This window comes from Labeo rohita, chromosome 1, assembly GCF_022985175.1.
Source record: "Labeo rohita strain BAU-BD-2019 chromosome 1, IGBB_LRoh.1.0, whole genome shotgun sequence".
NCBI lineage: Eukaryota > Metazoa > Chordata > Actinopteri > Cypriniformes > Cyprinidae > Labeo > Labeo rohita.
Genome location: NC_066869.1, coordinates 25,898,052 through 25,916,902, shown reverse-complemented (window position 1 = coordinate 25,916,902; position 18,851 = coordinate 25,898,052). Strand labels below are relative to the sequence as shown.

The window sequence follows — 18,851 nt, the reverse complement described above, 5'->3', positions numbered from 1 at the left end:
AATGTAATTTATTCCTGTGATTTCAAAGCTGAGTTTTTAGCATCATTACTCCAGTTACGTGATTCTTCAGAAATCATTCTAATATTCTGATTTGCTCCTCAAAAAATGATTATTATTTTTATTATTATGTTGAAAACAGCTGAGTAGAATTTTTTCTGGCTTCTTTGATGAATAGAGCGTTCAGAAGAACAGCATTTATCTGAAGTAGAATTCTTTTGTAACATTGTTAATGTCCTTTATTATCACTTTTGATCATTTTAAGGCATCCTTGCAAAATGAAAGTTGTCATTTCTATCATTTCTTCCTTTAAAAAAATCTTTGGAGCTTCCTATTCATCAAAAAATTATGAAAAAATGTACTCAACTGTTTCAAATATTAGTATTAACAATAATAAAAAATGTTTCTTGAACAGCAAATCAGCATATTAGAATGATTTCTGAAGGATCATGTGATACTGAAGACTGGAGTAATGATGCAGAATATTTAGCTTTGATCACAGGAAAAATATATTAAAATAGAAAGCAGTTATTTTAAATATTTCCCAATATTACTTATTTTGCTGTATTTTGAATCAAATAAATGCAGGTTTGGTGAGTAAAAGAGAATTCTTTACAAAATTCTTTACATTAAAAATCTAACTGTTCAAAAACTTGACAGTTTTTGACTGGTAGGGTACATTGGTAAAATACTATAGGACCGAACAGGGTATAAAAGTGACTTTAATGCAAGTATTTTTTGTTGTTAAAATATACAAACTTTTATATTACCTCGTAGACTTGTAAATGTATATGGCAGCAGTCATGTTAGTTGGCTACACAAAAGTGTTAAAACCAAAACAACCTGTCAGTTTCAAAAATAAAACATGTCAATTAATTTCTACAAAGGCATGAAGAATGCAAAAGGATGAGAAAAGGATAGAAACATCACCTCAAGATTTTTGATAGAAGGTGCAATTTGAATCTTTACACTTGAAAAACTTGTTTGAAACTCTTGAATGTGAAAACCAACATGAAGACAAAAAAAAAGGTTTACACGTTTGCATAACTTTGTTTAATTTTGATTAAATTTTGATTAATCGAAACTTTGTATACAACCAAACATCTGAACACATGCACACACACAGACTTGCCAAGCTCATTTCTCATTTCTACTTAGAAAGCTCATTTCTATGGAGTATTCACATAACGTATTCATTAATAGTCTGAATCGATGTCAAAAATGGTCTCTCTCTCTCTCTCTCTCTCTCATTATGTTGTCTTTTCTTTTTGTCTTTTGCACATTATTTTTACCTTACCATTCTTTCTGTGTCTTGCTGCTTGATCCCTTGCTCTGACAGTCTCTCCATCCTCTGAGAATCCAGCCTTGGTTAATGATGAGACATCAGTGGGCAGCAATGAGTCGGTCTCCTCCCAGTCTTCGAATGCCTCTGGAACGCCCCCTGAGAAATCTAAGAATCATCACGCCACCATTAGCACATCCCTGCCAGAGAGCACTGGGTATGTAGCAAAGACTCTCCTTTCCACCAAAACATATGTCATAATAAGTATTTCTCAAGTGTTTCAAATATGAAAAGGCAATGTCATGTGATTTAGACTCATGAGTTCATTTTAACATATAATGAGTACAAAATACACCACAAAAAAATTCTTAATATAACACTGTGCAGAATAGCCAATCTAAGAATGGCGTCAGGCGTCACACTGACAGAGGCCGCTCCCACAATAGTTGATTGACATGAGCGTCTTACCTCAGATCAGCTGTAACAGTCCGACCTCCATTGTTTCGATGCCGGAGCAGGGATGTAAGTTAGACAAGAATATCTCAGATTGAGCGATTGAGGTGTTGTGTTGCTGGATGTAATAATGAACATAGTGGTCGTCATGTACTCCCAACATCTGAGCCACTGAAGATGCAGTGGATTACATTTGTTTCTGAAGGGAATGCGCCTCCCGATCTACATAAATGCGTCTATGTTTGTGCAAATCATTTGTGATCCAGCTTCACTTACAGCAGAAGTGAGTATAAGGGTGTTTTTATGAATCTCTGCAATCACCTTTTCTAGTAAAGTGCTAGTTAGCAAGTTTCTCGACTAAACACGCTAAATGGGGCTAAAGTAAACAGGCTAGTCACTCCACAGAGAGATAAGAGGGGCGGGGCGAGCAGAGCTCATTTACATTTAAAGGAACAACCCCTCAGAATGGGATGATTTTTGCAGAGCTCATTTTGACAAGGTAAAAAGGGTGTTGTTTTACACAACCGTTGAGAATTTTTACCCAAAGTATATTATAGACTTTTCATTAAAGTCCCCCCCTGTAGTGAAAATCAAGATTTTTATGTTGTTTTCTCCTTAAAACTGTAGTTTCCCAAAGGCTTTCCCAGAAATGCGTCACAAAATAAGTAACTAATCACGTCAAAGGATAGATTCCTATCATTAGCATGCAACATATACCAATGGGATTTTCAGCACAAAACCAAACATTAAATAGAGCATTTAATAGAGCACAACCGCTAGGCGCTAACTGCTAACTTGAAAAATAACCCGCGGCAACAGTGTAAAAGTAGCCCGGAGTCAGACGCACCTCTCCCGCATTGCCGTCTGCACTTCACTCGGATATGCTCGCGGGCGCGAACTGGAATCACAAACTAGGCTGCATTCGAGCCTTCAAGGCATTTTGAGGGCACAGCATCGTCAAGTTAGTAACTTTAACAAATGTTACAGTATCCACTGTAGTTGTCCGCTAGCAAAAACATAGTTTATCAGTCATTATCCATGTTTCGCCATTATATCGCGTTTACTACAGTTTAGTTAGTGGATCACAGGGCTCTGGCTGGTGTGACTGCATGGGGCGGGGCTAATTTGAATATTCATAGATCCACATATAGTAAATGAGGCGAGGGGGGGGTAGAGTTACATTTAGGCTGTTTTAAGGCATGAGAAAATTTTTTACAACAAAAAACATTGAAATATGTCATTTTGATGATCAAAGTTCAGTTTTAAGGGATACAATTTTTGACTACAGGGGGACTTTAAGACCCTAAAGAATCATATCAACTTGTGGAAAATGGGCATCCGATGACCCCTTTAAAATCAACTGAAAATAAATAAAAAGTAAAACTGAAATAATAAAAAACTATAATAGTATATGAATAATACTAAAATAAGGCTGGTCAGTGCTAATCTAATCTAATCTATATTGAAGCCACAACCTGGCCATTTCTTCAACCCTGTGTGTGTGTGTGTGTGTGTGTGTGTGTGCTCTGTTTCTAAGATCAAGCCTGTGCTTGTCAACTTGAGTTAGTTCTCCGGCTGAGAGTCTTATGCTGTGCCAGTGTTATTTGCCAGAGGTTTTGCCTCTGGTTTCTCAGCTCTTTCACAGCCCTTCAGATGCTGTGTGTTTGTCTGGGGCTCTTGTGTTGAATCCTAATAGGGGCCCACCACATTCTGCAGAGTCACCTGGTAATAAACACTGTGTCCACACATCTGTTCACTGTTGCTACCAGTCCACTCCAAATTCGAATAGAGTTTGTTCTCACTCATTTCCACAACCCAACAACCACCATTTGATCCTGCAGCCCCTTCATTACTTAATTACCACTCATGTGCTCACTTTCCCCTTTTCCCCTATACATTAGAGTTACTCTTACTCTTTGAGCACATGCTGCTCTCTCTCTTCTTGGCCTGCAGTCCTGTGCGCAGACGGCGCTGGTCTTATGTAACCCTCTGCTTCTCTCCCTGCCGTTTCCCACTCTCTGCCATCAGAGGAAGCGGCTCCCTGTGCGCCTGTAAATCCTGCCTGCTGTTTGTCCGAGGGACAGGTGGCCACGGCCCTACCCCGTAAACACTATTGACACAGAGAGATGTTCGCCTTGTTTACCCTTCTAGCGGGCGCTGTCGCTTACAGAGCTACTCCTGTCCATATGTCACAAGGTTGTCACCTGTTTATCTGTAAATCTCTCAGCTCCTGGCCTTGAAGCAGGAGAGCATAGATCATAGTGATGCTATAGTAGATATCTAGTTGAGATGAATGCTGGATTGTGCTTTGTCACACTTAATGAAGTTTTAGTTGCTGACAGGTGATGATCACTGTGTAATTGTTTAGACATTCTTTGTGTTCTTGACTTGTTAAGGGAGGTAATGTAGTGCGGCACAGACTGTTTCTTTAATCAGGCATATCCCTAACTGGCATAATTTGGAAAGTTGTTATCCTTAGATCAATCTGTATTTGCATATATACATGCAAAAGTGTCAGCAGCGCCCTGAGACCGGTATCTATCAGGGCTGTTTTCTTCTTCTGAGGAGGCAATGCTTCCTCAAAACATTGGATGAGAAAAAAAATTGTAGTACAAAAATAAAACATACCAGCATTACAAAACATTTAAAAGTGGGTAAATCACTAATTTTTCTGAAGACGCATTGTCTGACAGCAACACCAGCAGGTAAAGTTACATTGAGGATCCACGTCTCTCTCGCCTCCCCTGAGCCCATTGAGTTTTAACAGACCCCCGAAAGCATGCCGTAAGTTCGGTGGGGGGTAACTGAGAATGAGTGGGGGAAAGTCATGTAAGAGGAGGCTATGCCTCTGTCGTGTTATGATTGGATATGACTGGTTATGTTTGGCTGTGATCGGTTCATGCGATAAATCCTGCCTCTTGTGTTCATGCACATTCCATCTTCGTGAATCAGTCTAAATGAACAATATAATGGTATTAATGGGAAGACATTAAAAAAAGTAAGTAAACAACTCACACACTTAGATATAACCACTTTGTTACTTCAAAATAAGACTTAAAATGGCATGAAAACATGAGTTTTTAGTGAATACATTTTAGTGAAATTGAAAGTAAATCTCTGTGTCTGTGACCAATATTTACTGAGCTTTGACGACTTGTGATCCGAAAAGTTCACAAATAGTTAAAGCTTAACTATAAAAAGAATAGCAAAACATGCACTGCTCTCCAAAAGTTTGGAAACGCCCCTGGCAAAGTGTGTTTTTGGACCATATCAGCATAAATCCTTATCATTTTTTGGTGCAAATACATTAAAAGTAACTTGACATTATCATTGAAGAGCAGCAATAATAATTTTCATTTTGATTACATAATAATGGCAATATATACATGTCAAAGTCAGACATCCCTCTTTGCCAGCTGTGATGCCTGGTTACTGGTTTAAACTTTGCCCAGGTTTTTAAAAGATTTTTGGGTCAGCACCTTAATAGCTTTAACAATTAATTGCCAATTAAGTTTAGAATACAATGAATCTAGGCCCAGATTATGCAGAGCTGTAATAGCTGCTAATGGTGGATATTTTGATGGATTGAAAATGTAAGTTTTTTTCTATGTATAAACTGTTTATGTAATAAAATATGTTTTTGTAGTTTGTGTTGTCCCTTATCAGGTCAAATGATTACCTTTTTTTTAATTTAATAATTTACATGATGCACCAAGTAATTGATCTAATTAATCGCACATCAGTTTTGGCTAAAAAAAAACCCCTCAGTTGTTCAAAAAATGTAATCTGGATCAGAATTATCTGGATTTGGAAATTCCATGTTTTGCTAACCAGGATCTTTTGTGCCAGTTTTTCAAAGCAAAATTGGATTGGATCAGATCACCCTAATTCAGATACACACTTTTTCAGATTTCCAAATCTGGATTACTAGTGCTCTGTGGAGCCCTTATTGGGACTTGGCGATGGGGAAAAAACAAATGGATAGGGAGAAAAAATGCCAGTGTTTTGCATTCTAGTTTTACATTTGTATTTACACAAATAAACACTTCTGGTCCATCTCTGATGATTGTGGCAATGTAGTTTACAATCAGTGGAAAAAACAAACAAACTTTAAATTAAATATAATATTATTGTTTGATATTGACAGCTGTTTGGGGATTTATTACATGTTAAAATATTGTATTTTTTTTTTTTGGACCAGTTTTAAAGTTTTATTACATTTTTGTACTTAAACTTTTTTTTTTGGATCAAAAGTATCCCAATCTTACTGAATCTTTTGAACTGAGGATTTAATCCACTTTGGATTTTTGGATTTTGTGATCCAAATTCAGAATCCCTTATTTTTTGTTTTTCAACCCATTTTCAAGATTTCATCCAATCCAATGGCCAAAGTCTGATCAGATTACTTTTAAACAAATGACCCCCAAAAAATCAAAGTCATTATTGTGTTGCATGAGAAAAGCATTAAATAGACATTACAAAAAATTGCTTTAGAAAGAAATATTTTGTCTCAGCATTGCATAAATAATAATAATCAGAAGAAGTAGCAGCATTATAATAATACGTTTAAATATTTTTAATGAATAACAAAATATAATATTATGATAGGAAACACTGGAATTATATTCTATTCTTTTAAAAAATGTGGATGTATTCGGTAAAAAAAGCAGCACTGTTGCTCAGAGATGCACACCAGTTCTGCTGTGGCTTTGCTTGGAACTGCTTTTGCTTCTAAAATTGAGCACACAAACAATACTGACAATAACTGAAAAGAATATAATATTACTTGTTTATTGAATCGTTGTATAAAATCAGTATCACACTTGCAATCATGCAGATATTCAGAAGAAAAAAAAACAGCATTTTGCTCATGTGATATTGCTAAACTATACCATATGATACAAATATAATACAAAAACCATACAGATTTTTCATATCTTGAATTTTTTGGGCATATAAATGCATTCTCATATAGGCTACATCATGCAGCCTGTCATTATATATCCAATGTTGCATGTGCTTGCTATTTACAGATTGCTTACCAGTAAGCAAAATATGGAGTTGAGTTGTTAAAGTCATTCAGTGTTGTTTGTTTTGTTTAGTTTTTTAGTCCTTGTTTAGTTTTAAATCATTTTGTGCCTCTTCAAATAGGATCCTTATTTGAGGATCAAAAAATAAGACGTAATATGCAATTCTGTGCCTAGTGCTATTTTTAATATTTCAAAATGATTGTGATTTTCTTGATTTAGCTTAGTTGTAATTGTAAAAGCATTTTTTGGGGGGCCAAACCATTTTCCTGTGGTTCTGCCGGTTGCCAGGGCAACCATATTGAATTTATCATTTTTTCCACTTCATTTAGCTTTTCTTTAGAGTTTGACGAGTGAGATAAGAGTGTGTAAACACTTTTTTTTTTTCTGGAGTGACTTGTTACCCTGGTGACATCTGATGTTTGATGTAACACCATTAGCATAACCTTGATTTGAAATGTGTGTGAGCGTGAACGTTGTGTATGGAGCAGCGTGTGTGGTGTATTAGCTGGGACTCACACGGCTGGTGTGAGGCGTGTGTGTGTGGCTGGTGTGAGGTTAATGAGTGGATTTGCTGCACTGCAGCGCTGCTGGAGTCTCATGCTGATGTGCAGCAGCTGAGGACTTACAGACCCACTGCAGAGTCATAAATCACTGCATCTCTCTCTCTCTCTGTACATACTATACATATATATCTCTTTCTCTCCCTTTCTCTGTTCCTCTGTCTCTCCTGCTGGACTACACTTCTCCTCATTTGCCCCTGTGCTGCCACTATTCCTGCTCCTGTAAGTCCTTCACTCCGCTCACCTTCAGCGCACACACATTTCTCTTGAGTCTTCATTCTGTAGAGTTCCCAAACCAGTGCTACCGAAATCCAATTAAGAGTGTGGCTTTGTTTCAACTGTTATCCATAGTTTTTCAGATAAGTTTAGCTCTCTTGAGTATTTATGGCATAATGTGTAATGTATAAATAAGAAAAACGAAGTGAAATTTTTAAGTACATTGAAGTTCATAAGATGTTTTTTTTTGTTTTTTTTGTTTTTTAAAGCAAGAACACATTAAAGGAGAAGTCCACTTCCAGAACCAAAATTTACAAGATGTTCATTTCTTTCTTTCTTCAGTTGTAAAGAAATTGTTTTTTGAAGAAAACATTTCAGGATTTTTCTCTATATAATGGACTGCTATGGTCCCCTGATTTTGAACTTCCAAAATGCAGTTTAAATGCGGCTTCAAACAATCTCAAATGCGGTTGTAACAATCCCAGCTGAGAAAGAAAGGTCTTATTTAACGAAACGATTGGTTATTTTCATAAAAATAATACAATTAATATACTTTTTAATGTCTTGTCTTGTCTTATTCTGCTTGACCTGTTTTTTTCCGGTTCATGACAGTTAGGGCATGTCGAAAAACTCTCTCAACTTCAAAATCATTCTATATCGCTGTTTTACCTTTTTTGTTAAGGGTGTTTGATCTTCCTTACATGTTTACTTTGTAAAGACTGGGTCAGTACTTCTGCCATGATGTAGGATGATTTTGAAATGATTTTCGAAGTTGAGGGAGAAAATATGATGGGAGTTTTTCAACATACCCTAACTGAACCAGAATACACAGAGTTCAGGGAGAGCAAGATAAGATGATGACAAGGGGGTGAGTATATTATCTGTAAATTATTGTTCTGGAAGTGGACTTCTCCTTTAAATTGATGAAAAGTGATAGTAGATGTTTATAATGTTGCAGAATTTTATATGAAGAAAATGTCTTTTGAACTTTGTTTATCAAAGAATCATTTAGCAGCAACTTTTTTAAAAAGGTTTCTTCTGAAATCATTTTTGTCATATAGTTGATTGAAAGACTATATAATTATTATTACTATTTTTGTTGATATTGTTATGGAAACACTTTACAATAAGGTGCCATTTGTTAACATTAGATAATGTATTAACTAACATGAAAAAATGAACAATATATTAATTACACTTTATTAATCTTTGTTAATTTTAGTTATATATATATATATATATATATATAATTTTAGTTGTTATTTTAGTTTATTTATTTGTTTATTATTATTATTATTGTTTTTTTAGGTAAAACTGTTAAATTGTTGTAAACATTATTAAAAGGATATTGATTGAATTGTTTGCAGATGAATTGTTTTTGCTATGAATATAGCCATTGCTGCTGACATGGTGCTAAATCATAAATAAATAAAAAAAATTGAGCAGCACAACTGTTTTCAACATCCATATTAATAATTCATTAAAAATTCAGCTTTGCAATCAGGAGAATAAATTAAACGTTAAAATCAAACAGAATTATTTTAAATTGTAATAGTATTTCATAATATTTGTTTTTACTATATTTTTATCAAATAAATGCAGCCTTTTGTGTGTATATGAGACTTTCAGAAAATGTCAATATCTTACAGACCTCAAATATTCCACTGTCTGCCATATTTGAACAAATTTCTTACTTTTTAAAGTTGACCTATTATGACACTTTTTACAAGATGTAATATAAGTCTTAGGAGTTTCCCAGAATGTGTTTGTGGGGTTTCAGCTCAAAGTACCCCACAGATCGTTATTATATCATTTTAAAAATGCCTATAGTTTTTAAAAATGCCCTAGTTTTTGTGCATGTCTCTTTAAATGCAAATGAGCTGCTGCTCCCTGCCCCCTTTTTCCAGAATAGGGCTGTTCAGCCCGTACGTCAGATAGTTTGGTTTTAATTATCATGTCTTTCGTGTTGAAATCATACGTTTTAAACCGTATTAGTTTAAGCTTCTGATATACGGTCTTCTGAGCGCACACATCCGAAACACGCATAGAAAGTGGCTGTCACACGGCATGTGAGTACTAAACTAAGTTATCTTTCATGTCTTATTGCGCTTAAACTGTCAAATACACACAGGTTTATGATATACACAGATGTCTGTGAAGGTAAACACCTGGGGAAAAAAATTGCGTGTTTATATTAGATCTGTGTGGCAGCAGTGTAATATACAGTAAATAAATCAATAAATCCACTGCTCTCTTGTGTCCTCTGAGGCCCGGGACCCGTTTATAGCACTTAAACAAAGAAAAAGTAAAATTTTCACAATGTCCCCTAAATTGCTGATAATAGTAAAAGTAATTTGAATAAATATGTTCAGAAAATATTATTTCAATATACTCCAAATACTTTTTTTATGGCGCGATTAATTATTATGAGTGGCAGTGTTATCATTTAATGTTGACTTCTGCAGTTCTTCTCCTGCATTGCCTGACCCTGCTGTCGGCTGTTTCTGATTTTAAGTGCTCATTTGCATTATTTGCATTTTTTAAATCCCTCAGATTCTTAGGGACGTTGGGCAGTTTTCTTTATAACCTTCACTTCTCTCTTCCTATCTGAGATTGTGAGTCTGTCTGAGCAGCACAGCCTCTCTAAGAGGAATAATGATGAAGGGGTTTGTGTGTGAGGAATGCTGCAGAGTCTATCTGTTTTTTAACTCTTCTCTGTTGTCTCTGACGCTCAGCTGTTTGTTGTGTAATTATGTGTCTGATGTTCATAAATGGATGATTTACCTCTTCAAAAAGTACTTTAGAAGCCTAAAATTATGCAGTTTGTGAAATTTAACAGACTGTATCAGTCACAACATGAGCTGCATTTTTATATTGACAGGGTTTATAAAATTGGCGTCTTTTACTTTGAGGATGGTACAGTATAAATTCTCTGTGGCATTTTTTTGTTTCACAGAATATGCACTGCCACTGCTTCATGGATGAATTCTGCCTCCCCTGCCTCAGTTACACCGGTGAAACCCGGATCAGTAGGAACTGAGAAGAATAAACCTGAGGAAAGGTAAGATGTAAACACACTTGTCCCCTGAAGACCATGTATTATACACTCATCCACACCCCCTTTCTCATAGCATGTAATTAATTTGTTCCAATCTGTTAATTTAAGTGAGTTTGGCCGGTCTTGGCTCAACCTTTCCCACACACTCTCTCTCACCGTCTCATTGATTCTTTCACTTGCACTCCAAGTCTCACTTAAGCTCTCAGCCTCAGGCTATTAACTCAATCACACATGCATTCACTCACTCGCAAAGTCTTCATCTGTCATTGTTTAGCCTCCGACTCGCACACTCACCAACTTTTCCTTTCCTCCTACACGCCAGCACAACTCTCCTCTCTCTCTCTGTCATCTCTACTTTCTCAGCTCTATTTCCGACTCTACACCTGTACACACACACACACACACACATTTCCTCTCAGTCTCACACTTTCCAGGCAGGGGCCATTGCAGTGATCTATAGTTCTGATCCAGACACAAAGATGCATTAACTTTCCATCCTATAAAATGAGTGATGCCTAGTGGCAGGTGATCAGACTCATTCAATTTAAAGTCTTTCAATCTGTTAAAAAGCTGTTGGCAAAAAATGACTGCCCTTCAGGAATGACGTCTTTCTTGTGTTGCAGTTGTAAAGAGCACATCTCTTTTAGAACTCCAGCAGTAACTTTTTGCATTCTGGGTGTCTGCCTGGGTCGTGTATTAACTTTAGGACACATTGTTATGAGGCAATATATTAAACATTCAGCAGACTGTCAGGCATTGAATGGTGTTAAGTGTTAGTGAAGAGAGTCTGGAGAACAATGTTACTAATTCCTCAGTAATAAAATACTGGTTCTGTTAAAATCATTAAAATAAATAAAATCTTGAGTAGTCATTGAAATAACGTTAACACTTTACAATAAGGTATCATTTGCAAACATTAGTAGTGTTAACAAACACAACTTTGATTTTAATAATGCATTAGTAAATGCTGATATTAACATTAACTAAGATTAATGAATGCTGTAGAAGTATTGTTCATTCTTAGGTCATGTAGTAGTTAACTAATGTTAACTAGTGAACCTTATTGTAAAGTGTTACCAAATTAACAATTGAAGGTTACACATTTTATTAATTCCAATGGCTTTTTTCAATACATTTTGAAGTAATCGAAAAAAAAAATAATAATTTAAAGCTCATGGGAATTAATAAAATCTTCAAAAGGGAATAAAAAGTAATGTGAATTTAAGGGCTGCCCCCTAATAGTTGACTAACCATTAGTCGACGAGAAGAGGCTTGGTTGACCAAAATTTTATTAGTCGCAGAAAAAAAAATTCTGCAGGAAGTTTCTAAGTCACGCAGTCCGTGACTGACAGATTGTTAATGGCTGGTCTGTGTGGTAATAGAGTACATCAGGCAGGATATCCAAATGCTCACCTATCATTCATCGACCTCAAATATGGCTTTTCATCTGAAAGATGTATGTAGTAGCAACTTCAAATGGCCACTCAATCTAATGTTAACCTAGAAAAATGTGCGCTATTCAAGTGTCTGTGCAAAGTGTGGAAGCTGAATAGTAGCGCGTTTACTGCATGACAGATGGAGGCGCTGATGCGGTTGCTTGCCCTTAAAAAACTGTCATTTTTGGTCATACAGATAAAACTAATACGTCATTCGAATATGTAAAGACTGTTTATTTTTGTGCACTCACAATAACAACGAAACGTTGCGCTTTTGTAAAATAATAAAAGCAAACAGTATGTACTTAGTTCCTAGTTTTGGTCTCTGTGAACTTGCGTGAAACTCTGTGTATACTTGCCTTACAGACATGAAAAATATATCTATAGAGAGTGAAATGTCTGCTTTCAAATGAATCAATTCAAATAGAAAACAAATATTCTCAGATTATGTGATCCACATGTATACAGGCACATCACTACCGCAGAGATGACAAGTCAGTGTCGCTGACTTATCTCCTAAGCCAAAAACAAAGAAAGCGCTAGTTAATCAATAAATTATTAAAACGTTAATGCAGTCTCCTTGCTGTTTTTCCCAGACAAATTCATAATTATTATATTTGCCAGCGTGCTGTGGCAAGCTTTCTTGTGTGCTTAAGCGCTTATTAGGCTATGTAGGCAATTAAAGGCTCATTATTATGATTTATATGGTTTATTAATAAATGTGTGACTAATAGTTGACTAATGCTTAAAGTGAACGAGTCGACCATAGAAATCTTTAGTCGAGGGTAGCCCTAGTGAATTTCAAGGATTTTATTGATTCCTTTGATTCCCAATTAATTTTAAAGGTTTCATTAATTACAGTAATATTTTTAATACATTTGGAAGTCACAAATTAATATCTTTAAGGCAGCCATGTGTAAGTTCTATTTATTATTATTAATATTGTTATTATTATTTTTATTATTATTATTAATTATCTACCTTGAAATGTCCGTTTTAAAATCATTCTGATGGTACACTGACTTCTAGTCATAAAAATAAAAACAAATCTTTAAAATGATTCAAAATCATGAAAATTAATCAAATATTAAAGGAATAGTTCACCCAAAAATTTTAATTGTCATTAATTACTCACTTTCATGTTATTCCAAACCCATAAGACCTTTGTTCATCTTCAGAACACAAATGCTTTCTGACCCAGCATAGACCGCAACTGACACGTTTAAGGGCCAGAAAGTTAGTGAGGACGTTGTTTAAATAGTCCATGTGACATCAGTGCTTCAGCCGCAATGTTATGAAACTGGGCAGCACCACACGCGTACGTCGTGATACGCCTTGAACGTGATAGTTGTGTTGCTGTCTATTCAGGGCCAGAAAACATTTGGGTTTCATCAAAAATATCTTAATTTGTGTTCTGATGATGAATGAAGGTTTTATGTGTTTGGAACGACATGAAGGTGAGTAATTAATGACAGAATTTTCATTTTTGGATCAACTACCTCTTTAAAGTCATTGGAAATTGTGTAATTGACTTTAAAGTGCTGTATTTTGTAAGATTATTAAAATATGCATGCCGTGAGTATTAATGTTTGGACAAGTCATGGAAAGAAACGTCGAAATTCATTGGTCAGAAAGTGTGGAAATGCTTTTGTGCTTTCTAGATGTAGTCCAAATCCAGTCCAAAATAACTTTAAGTAATAAATAGCAGGATATGCCTGGATGCTGTCAAAGCTTACTTGAAAATTTCTCAGTTTTTTTTTTTTTTAAATCATATCTACTCATTGATGACTATCTTCCTTCTCTTCTACTTCAACACTCTGCTCTGGGATTTTTACGGACAGGCGTTAATCACGCAGACTGCTTTCATTGATAACTTCGCCAAGTCCACTTTACTTCTAGATGGAAAGTCGTGTCCTAATCCCCACCCTTTCGAATAGCGAGAGGCCCACTAACTGATTGCCTCCATTTTTCAGTGTCACCCTCATGAAAGCAAAGGCTGTGTACCCCTGTGAGGCTGAACACGATTCGGAACTCTCTTTCCAGGTTGGCGCAATCTTCCATGACGGTAAGTGTTAACGTTATCACTGCCACAGGCACTCACCCGAATCCACAGACATATTGGATTTGGCGGGTCCTACAAGCACTAAAAAAAAAAAAAAAAAAAAAAAAAACTGATCTTGTATCAGCATAGGTACAGGGAGAGAAATGGGGCAGGGGGTCTAACATCCCCTAAAATCAAGAACAAGACAGAGATAAAATAACAAGGAAATGAGGGCCATAACCACTGTCAGAGCTCTTTTTTTCTGAAGCCATTATCTCATCAACTTCAGACGAAGCCTGGACTCGTCTTACAAATAAAAATGATTTTGAGCTAGTCAACTGAACTTAAATGTGAAATTTTAGTGTATTGCCATCCCAAATAATAATTCATTTTCTAATCTCAATTCTATGAAATTATCTAAACCAGCAAAAGCATCACCTGGCAGGAAATGCTGACGTGAAAAAAATGAAAACCCAATGGAAAGCCCTTTTTAAAAGTATGTGCATTTAAAAGTAAAGCCAAGAAAGGCTTTTTATGTCAAATCTTATATGCATGCTTGCTACAATATGAGAATGGAAATCAGTTTGCATAATTTATGTGACTTCATATATGATTTTTTTGACGTCTGCATGTTCCTTAGCTCATAATTTGTGTTTTTCACCATTTTCTGTCTTTCGCCTGGACGTCATTCACCTTTCATCATTCATCAGGGTTTTCTAATGCATTACATTTATTGAAATGACAGCTTGTCCTCTATCATTCGACAAAATCATAGTAACTACCTGTACGGACATCCCACCGCTACCTCATGCAGGCTTGCACACATTACCAATCGATGGTTCAGTACTTCTCTGCCTTTCCTGGCTCATGTCTAAAACAATGCTCAGCATCCTCAGTATGCAGTGATAATTAACATTCACAGTTCTTAGTATCATCAGTATAGACATCTCTTTTTGAATGCTACTCTTGCATTAAATCATTGCTGTTCTCATCTTAAAAAATTGCTTTTCACCTGTTATTCACAAATCTCCCACCTCTCGTGTTTGCTTATTAAACACTTTGGCTAATTTAATAATTCTTTCAGCTCTGTTTAACACATTTTGAACGCGTTCTGCTTATTTTCCTCCCAAAATGAACAGCGCTAATGCATAAAAAGTCAGGGATTGGCTGCGGTTCTTAAAACTTTCTTGTGTTATTGTGTAATTTACATTCATCATCCATGCTTACCTATCCACATAACAAAAAATGTCTTCCATCCGATGAGGAGTTCTTGCTTGTCTGACATGCAGTGTGACAGAAGAGCTGCAGTAAGACTTTTACCTATGTGTCCGTGGTTTTGCTCTGCAGTGACACTCTCCAGGGAGCCCGGATGGCTGGAGGGTGTGCTGGAGGGAAAGCGAGGACTCATCCCTGAAAACTATGTGGAGATACTGTAACTCCGAAAAGAACTATCCTCTTTATATACATGGTATCCATGGTCTCGGCGGCTCTTTCACAATGGCACTGCTTGTCGTTTCTCCATCCTTTTCCACACTAAAGACATCGAGAGACAATATATACTCTATCCAAAAACACAGATGTTGCTATAGCACAGGAATTAAGTTCAAGTATAAGCTAAAATGTGCTGTATACATACAAAGAGACTGCTCTTTTAGAGTTTGGAAATGTAAATATAAATTTGCGTGGGAAAATATGCATCCGTGACTGTTGTGACTGTTGTCCTTTTTTTTTTAAATTGCATGTCTTAGAAGTTTAGCCAAGTAGCTTGCGTTGTTGTTAGCGTTAGTATACTCAATACTCAAAAAAAAGCCTTGAGTATCTTTGTATTTAATATTATCAAGTTGCATTTAATTAGCAAATATGAGGAAACATGTAACGTTATGACAGTGCAGTGAACGTTATCAGTTTTTTGAAACACTAGAGCGCTTATTAGACGTAAATTTAGTGCTTGTCAGATATTGATATGCGATTATTAAATCTTTCGCATTGATTAAATCTGATGCTGTGCCTTAAATTTATTACGCATGGCATGTGAGACACATTCTGTATATAGGTTTGAATGTTATGTCGAAGAGGAGACTGATAAACAAAAAGGTAACCCAAATATTGCCAAGTCTTACAATCTGTGTTGTACACATAGAATTATTTTCATGGAAAAAAACTTAAAAACCAAGCACTTTCCCTCTTCAAGTGGTTAGAAGTTTTAAGGTTTACCACATTCGTTTTGCAGAAACCTAAAAAAACAGGACTTGACTGATGTTTAATGAGACCATTTTCATTTTTCTAAGAGCTTTTGTTCCACGGGTTCATATCTTTGCGGTGAGCGTATCTGTGGTGATTTGAGACAGTGATTTATGACCTCTGCAAAGGTCTTGGCATTTTTTTTGATGTTGAATCTTTTGTTGATCAATGTTAAATAAATAAAGTGTTTTATTCTTATATCTTGCTTTTCATTTTTATTTATATGCCAAACTAAGTGTCTATAAATAATGGAAGCCATATGCTGCAGGGCTCTGTGGATCCCCTAATGTGCTTACTGGGAAATAAGCTCAAACATTTGTGATATGTCTGTTGTTTAATGAAAAATAAAATAACATTGTGTGTAATTTTCTTAATGTCAGTTAACGTAATTGTGCAGATGTGCTCCCCTCAAGGTCAAAAAGACTGCTGAAGAACTTTAGTTTGTCTAATGAGTTCAGAACTTCATTACCTGATTAGTATAACCTATAAATCTCCCATAAATGTTTGCATTCATTTAATAGGAATCTTGGCCATGTGAGTGATAAACAGCAGCCACTTTCACACATGAAACCCGTTAAATTATAGTAAAATTGCTGAATCTTTTCAGGTAAATGTACCACATCTGTTGTTGAAACATGCGGTGGCTTTCCGTTATTTATCTGTATTGCTACCAAAATGCCATTAATAACTCGCTGATGCCATTTTTTTTTTAGAAATCCATTCAGTGAAACAAGCTTATTCTTTTCAGTTAAGGTTGGTTATGTTTTGTTACTACATTTATTTTAGTTTCTGTCCCATTTAATGACATTTCTTTCCACAACCTAAAAAAACAATGATTTTTTTACTCCTGGTGTGCTGAATAAGATTCTTTAGAGATTTATGATTGGCTTAAACTCTTAAAGGCAATTTCATTTTTATTTATTTTTATTTTGTTTATTTTATTTTATTATTATTATTATTAATTATATATATATATATATATATATATATATATAATTTCATTTTTTATTTGATATTTTATTATATATTATATTATTTTATTTTTAATTGTATATTTAATTTGATATTTTATATTATATTTTATTCTTTTTATTTTATTTCATTTTTTATTTATTTTGTTTCATGTTTTTATTTTATATTTTTATTTTATTTTTGTTTTATTTTATAATATATTTATTTTATATTATTTTATTTAATAGGTTGTTTTGTTATTTTATATTATATTGTATATTATATTTATTTATTTTTTATGTCATATTTTATTATTATTATAATAGGGCACCTATTATGCAAAATCCACTTTTACATGGTGTTTGGATATAAATGCGTGTTGGCAGTGTGTGAACACAACCAACCTACAGTGAACCACCTACCCACTCCCTATTTTTTAATCCCCATTAAATCAAACCAGTCTCATTAGGCATGCGGTTTTGATCCTTAAAGCAGTATGATGTCACATTGTTTAGGCCCCGCCCATGGCCGCTGACTGACAGTCCTGCCTTGCCATAATTTCTGCCCTTAGCGAGTTGTGTTTGGTTGTTTGGATGTAAAACTGAACATAAGAGTCTTATGCACCTCAAAATCTACCTAAATATATGTTTATCTGTGCAAATCATCTCACTAATGACTGCTTTGTGAATGTCATGTCGCTGTAGTGCTTAGCTAACGTTTTAACCGTGTTTGTGTTATCACATGCTTTTAAGATTAGTGGCACTAGAAAACACGTTCTCCTTGTGTTGTCAAGTGGTTGCTGACAGGTCAGCACAGCACGAGCTCTGTTAACATCACACTGTTTCATCCCACTATCGGTGTGTTTGGCTTCCCATATGTATGCTAAACATACGGTTCTCTCGCTCTCAGTCATGCTGCTTCTACCAGCTGTTTATTGCTGTAAGTATGCAAAGCAGAGATGTATGCTTTATGCCTTCTTCTAAAGACGGGGTGGAAATATATGCAGCTTATTTGCATTTAAAGTGATACACACCAAAACAGCTCTTTTTTAGACATGCCCCAAAAATGACATTTTCCACATGTTATAATAAATGATCTGTGGGTATTTTTAGCCCTTTAAACAGGACATCAGAAACCCATTTTACAGAAGATTTTTTTAGATCTTCCTAAATGTCTGCAACATACTTTGGTTAAACTTCCTCAATGCACGTGTGAAACAACACCCTTTACCTTGTCAAAAGCAGCTCTGTTCACAGCGACCCATTTTGGTGCATGCCTCTTTAAATGTTAATAAGCTCTGCTTGCCCCACCCCTCTCTTTTGTTTTTTGATCTGTTACCATCAAAAACAAAACGAATGTGTTCTCGGTGGCAGTAATATTGGGGGAAAATGAAAAATCTTATGCCTGTTTCACACCACAGGCTTGACCTTCGTGTCAAATATGCTAAAACGGGACAGTCCGTCAGCAGTCGTGGGCGGGGCCTGTGCATTATGACATCATACTGCTCAGAAAATCAAAACGGCTTGATAATTGACACTGTTTAGGTTTTTTCAGGATTTCAAAAAAGAAGTAAATGGATTTTTCTT

General features: G+C 35.4%; 1 protein-coding gene across 2 annotated transcripts in view; it reads left to right on the top strand.

Moving 5' to 3' along the window:
* arhgap10 (Rho GTPase activating protein 10) overlaps nucleotides 1–16,512 on the top strand; it is a 79,929-nt gene extending 63,417 nt beyond the window's left edge. Inside the window, exons 20-24 of one of the 2 annotated variants that reach the window (XM_051117332.1) lie at nucleotides 1,337–1,496; nucleotides 10,495–10,599; nucleotides 14,006–14,097; nucleotides 14,500–14,569; nucleotides 15,421–16,512. In XM_051117332.1, coding sequence (XP_050973289.1) covers nucleotides 1,337–1,496; nucleotides 10,495–10,599; nucleotides 14,006–14,097; nucleotides 14,500–14,528 — 386 coding nt within the window. In that variant the 3' untranslated portion in view covers nucleotides 14,529–14,569; nucleotides 15,421–16,512. The remainder of the gene's footprint in view (nucleotides 1–1,336; nucleotides 1,497–10,494; nucleotides 10,600–14,005; nucleotides 14,098–14,499; nucleotides 14,570–15,420) is intronic. The other variant, XM_051117322.1, reaches the window with a different exon arrangement.
* Nucleotides 16,513–18,851: the final 2,339 nt, after the last annotated feature.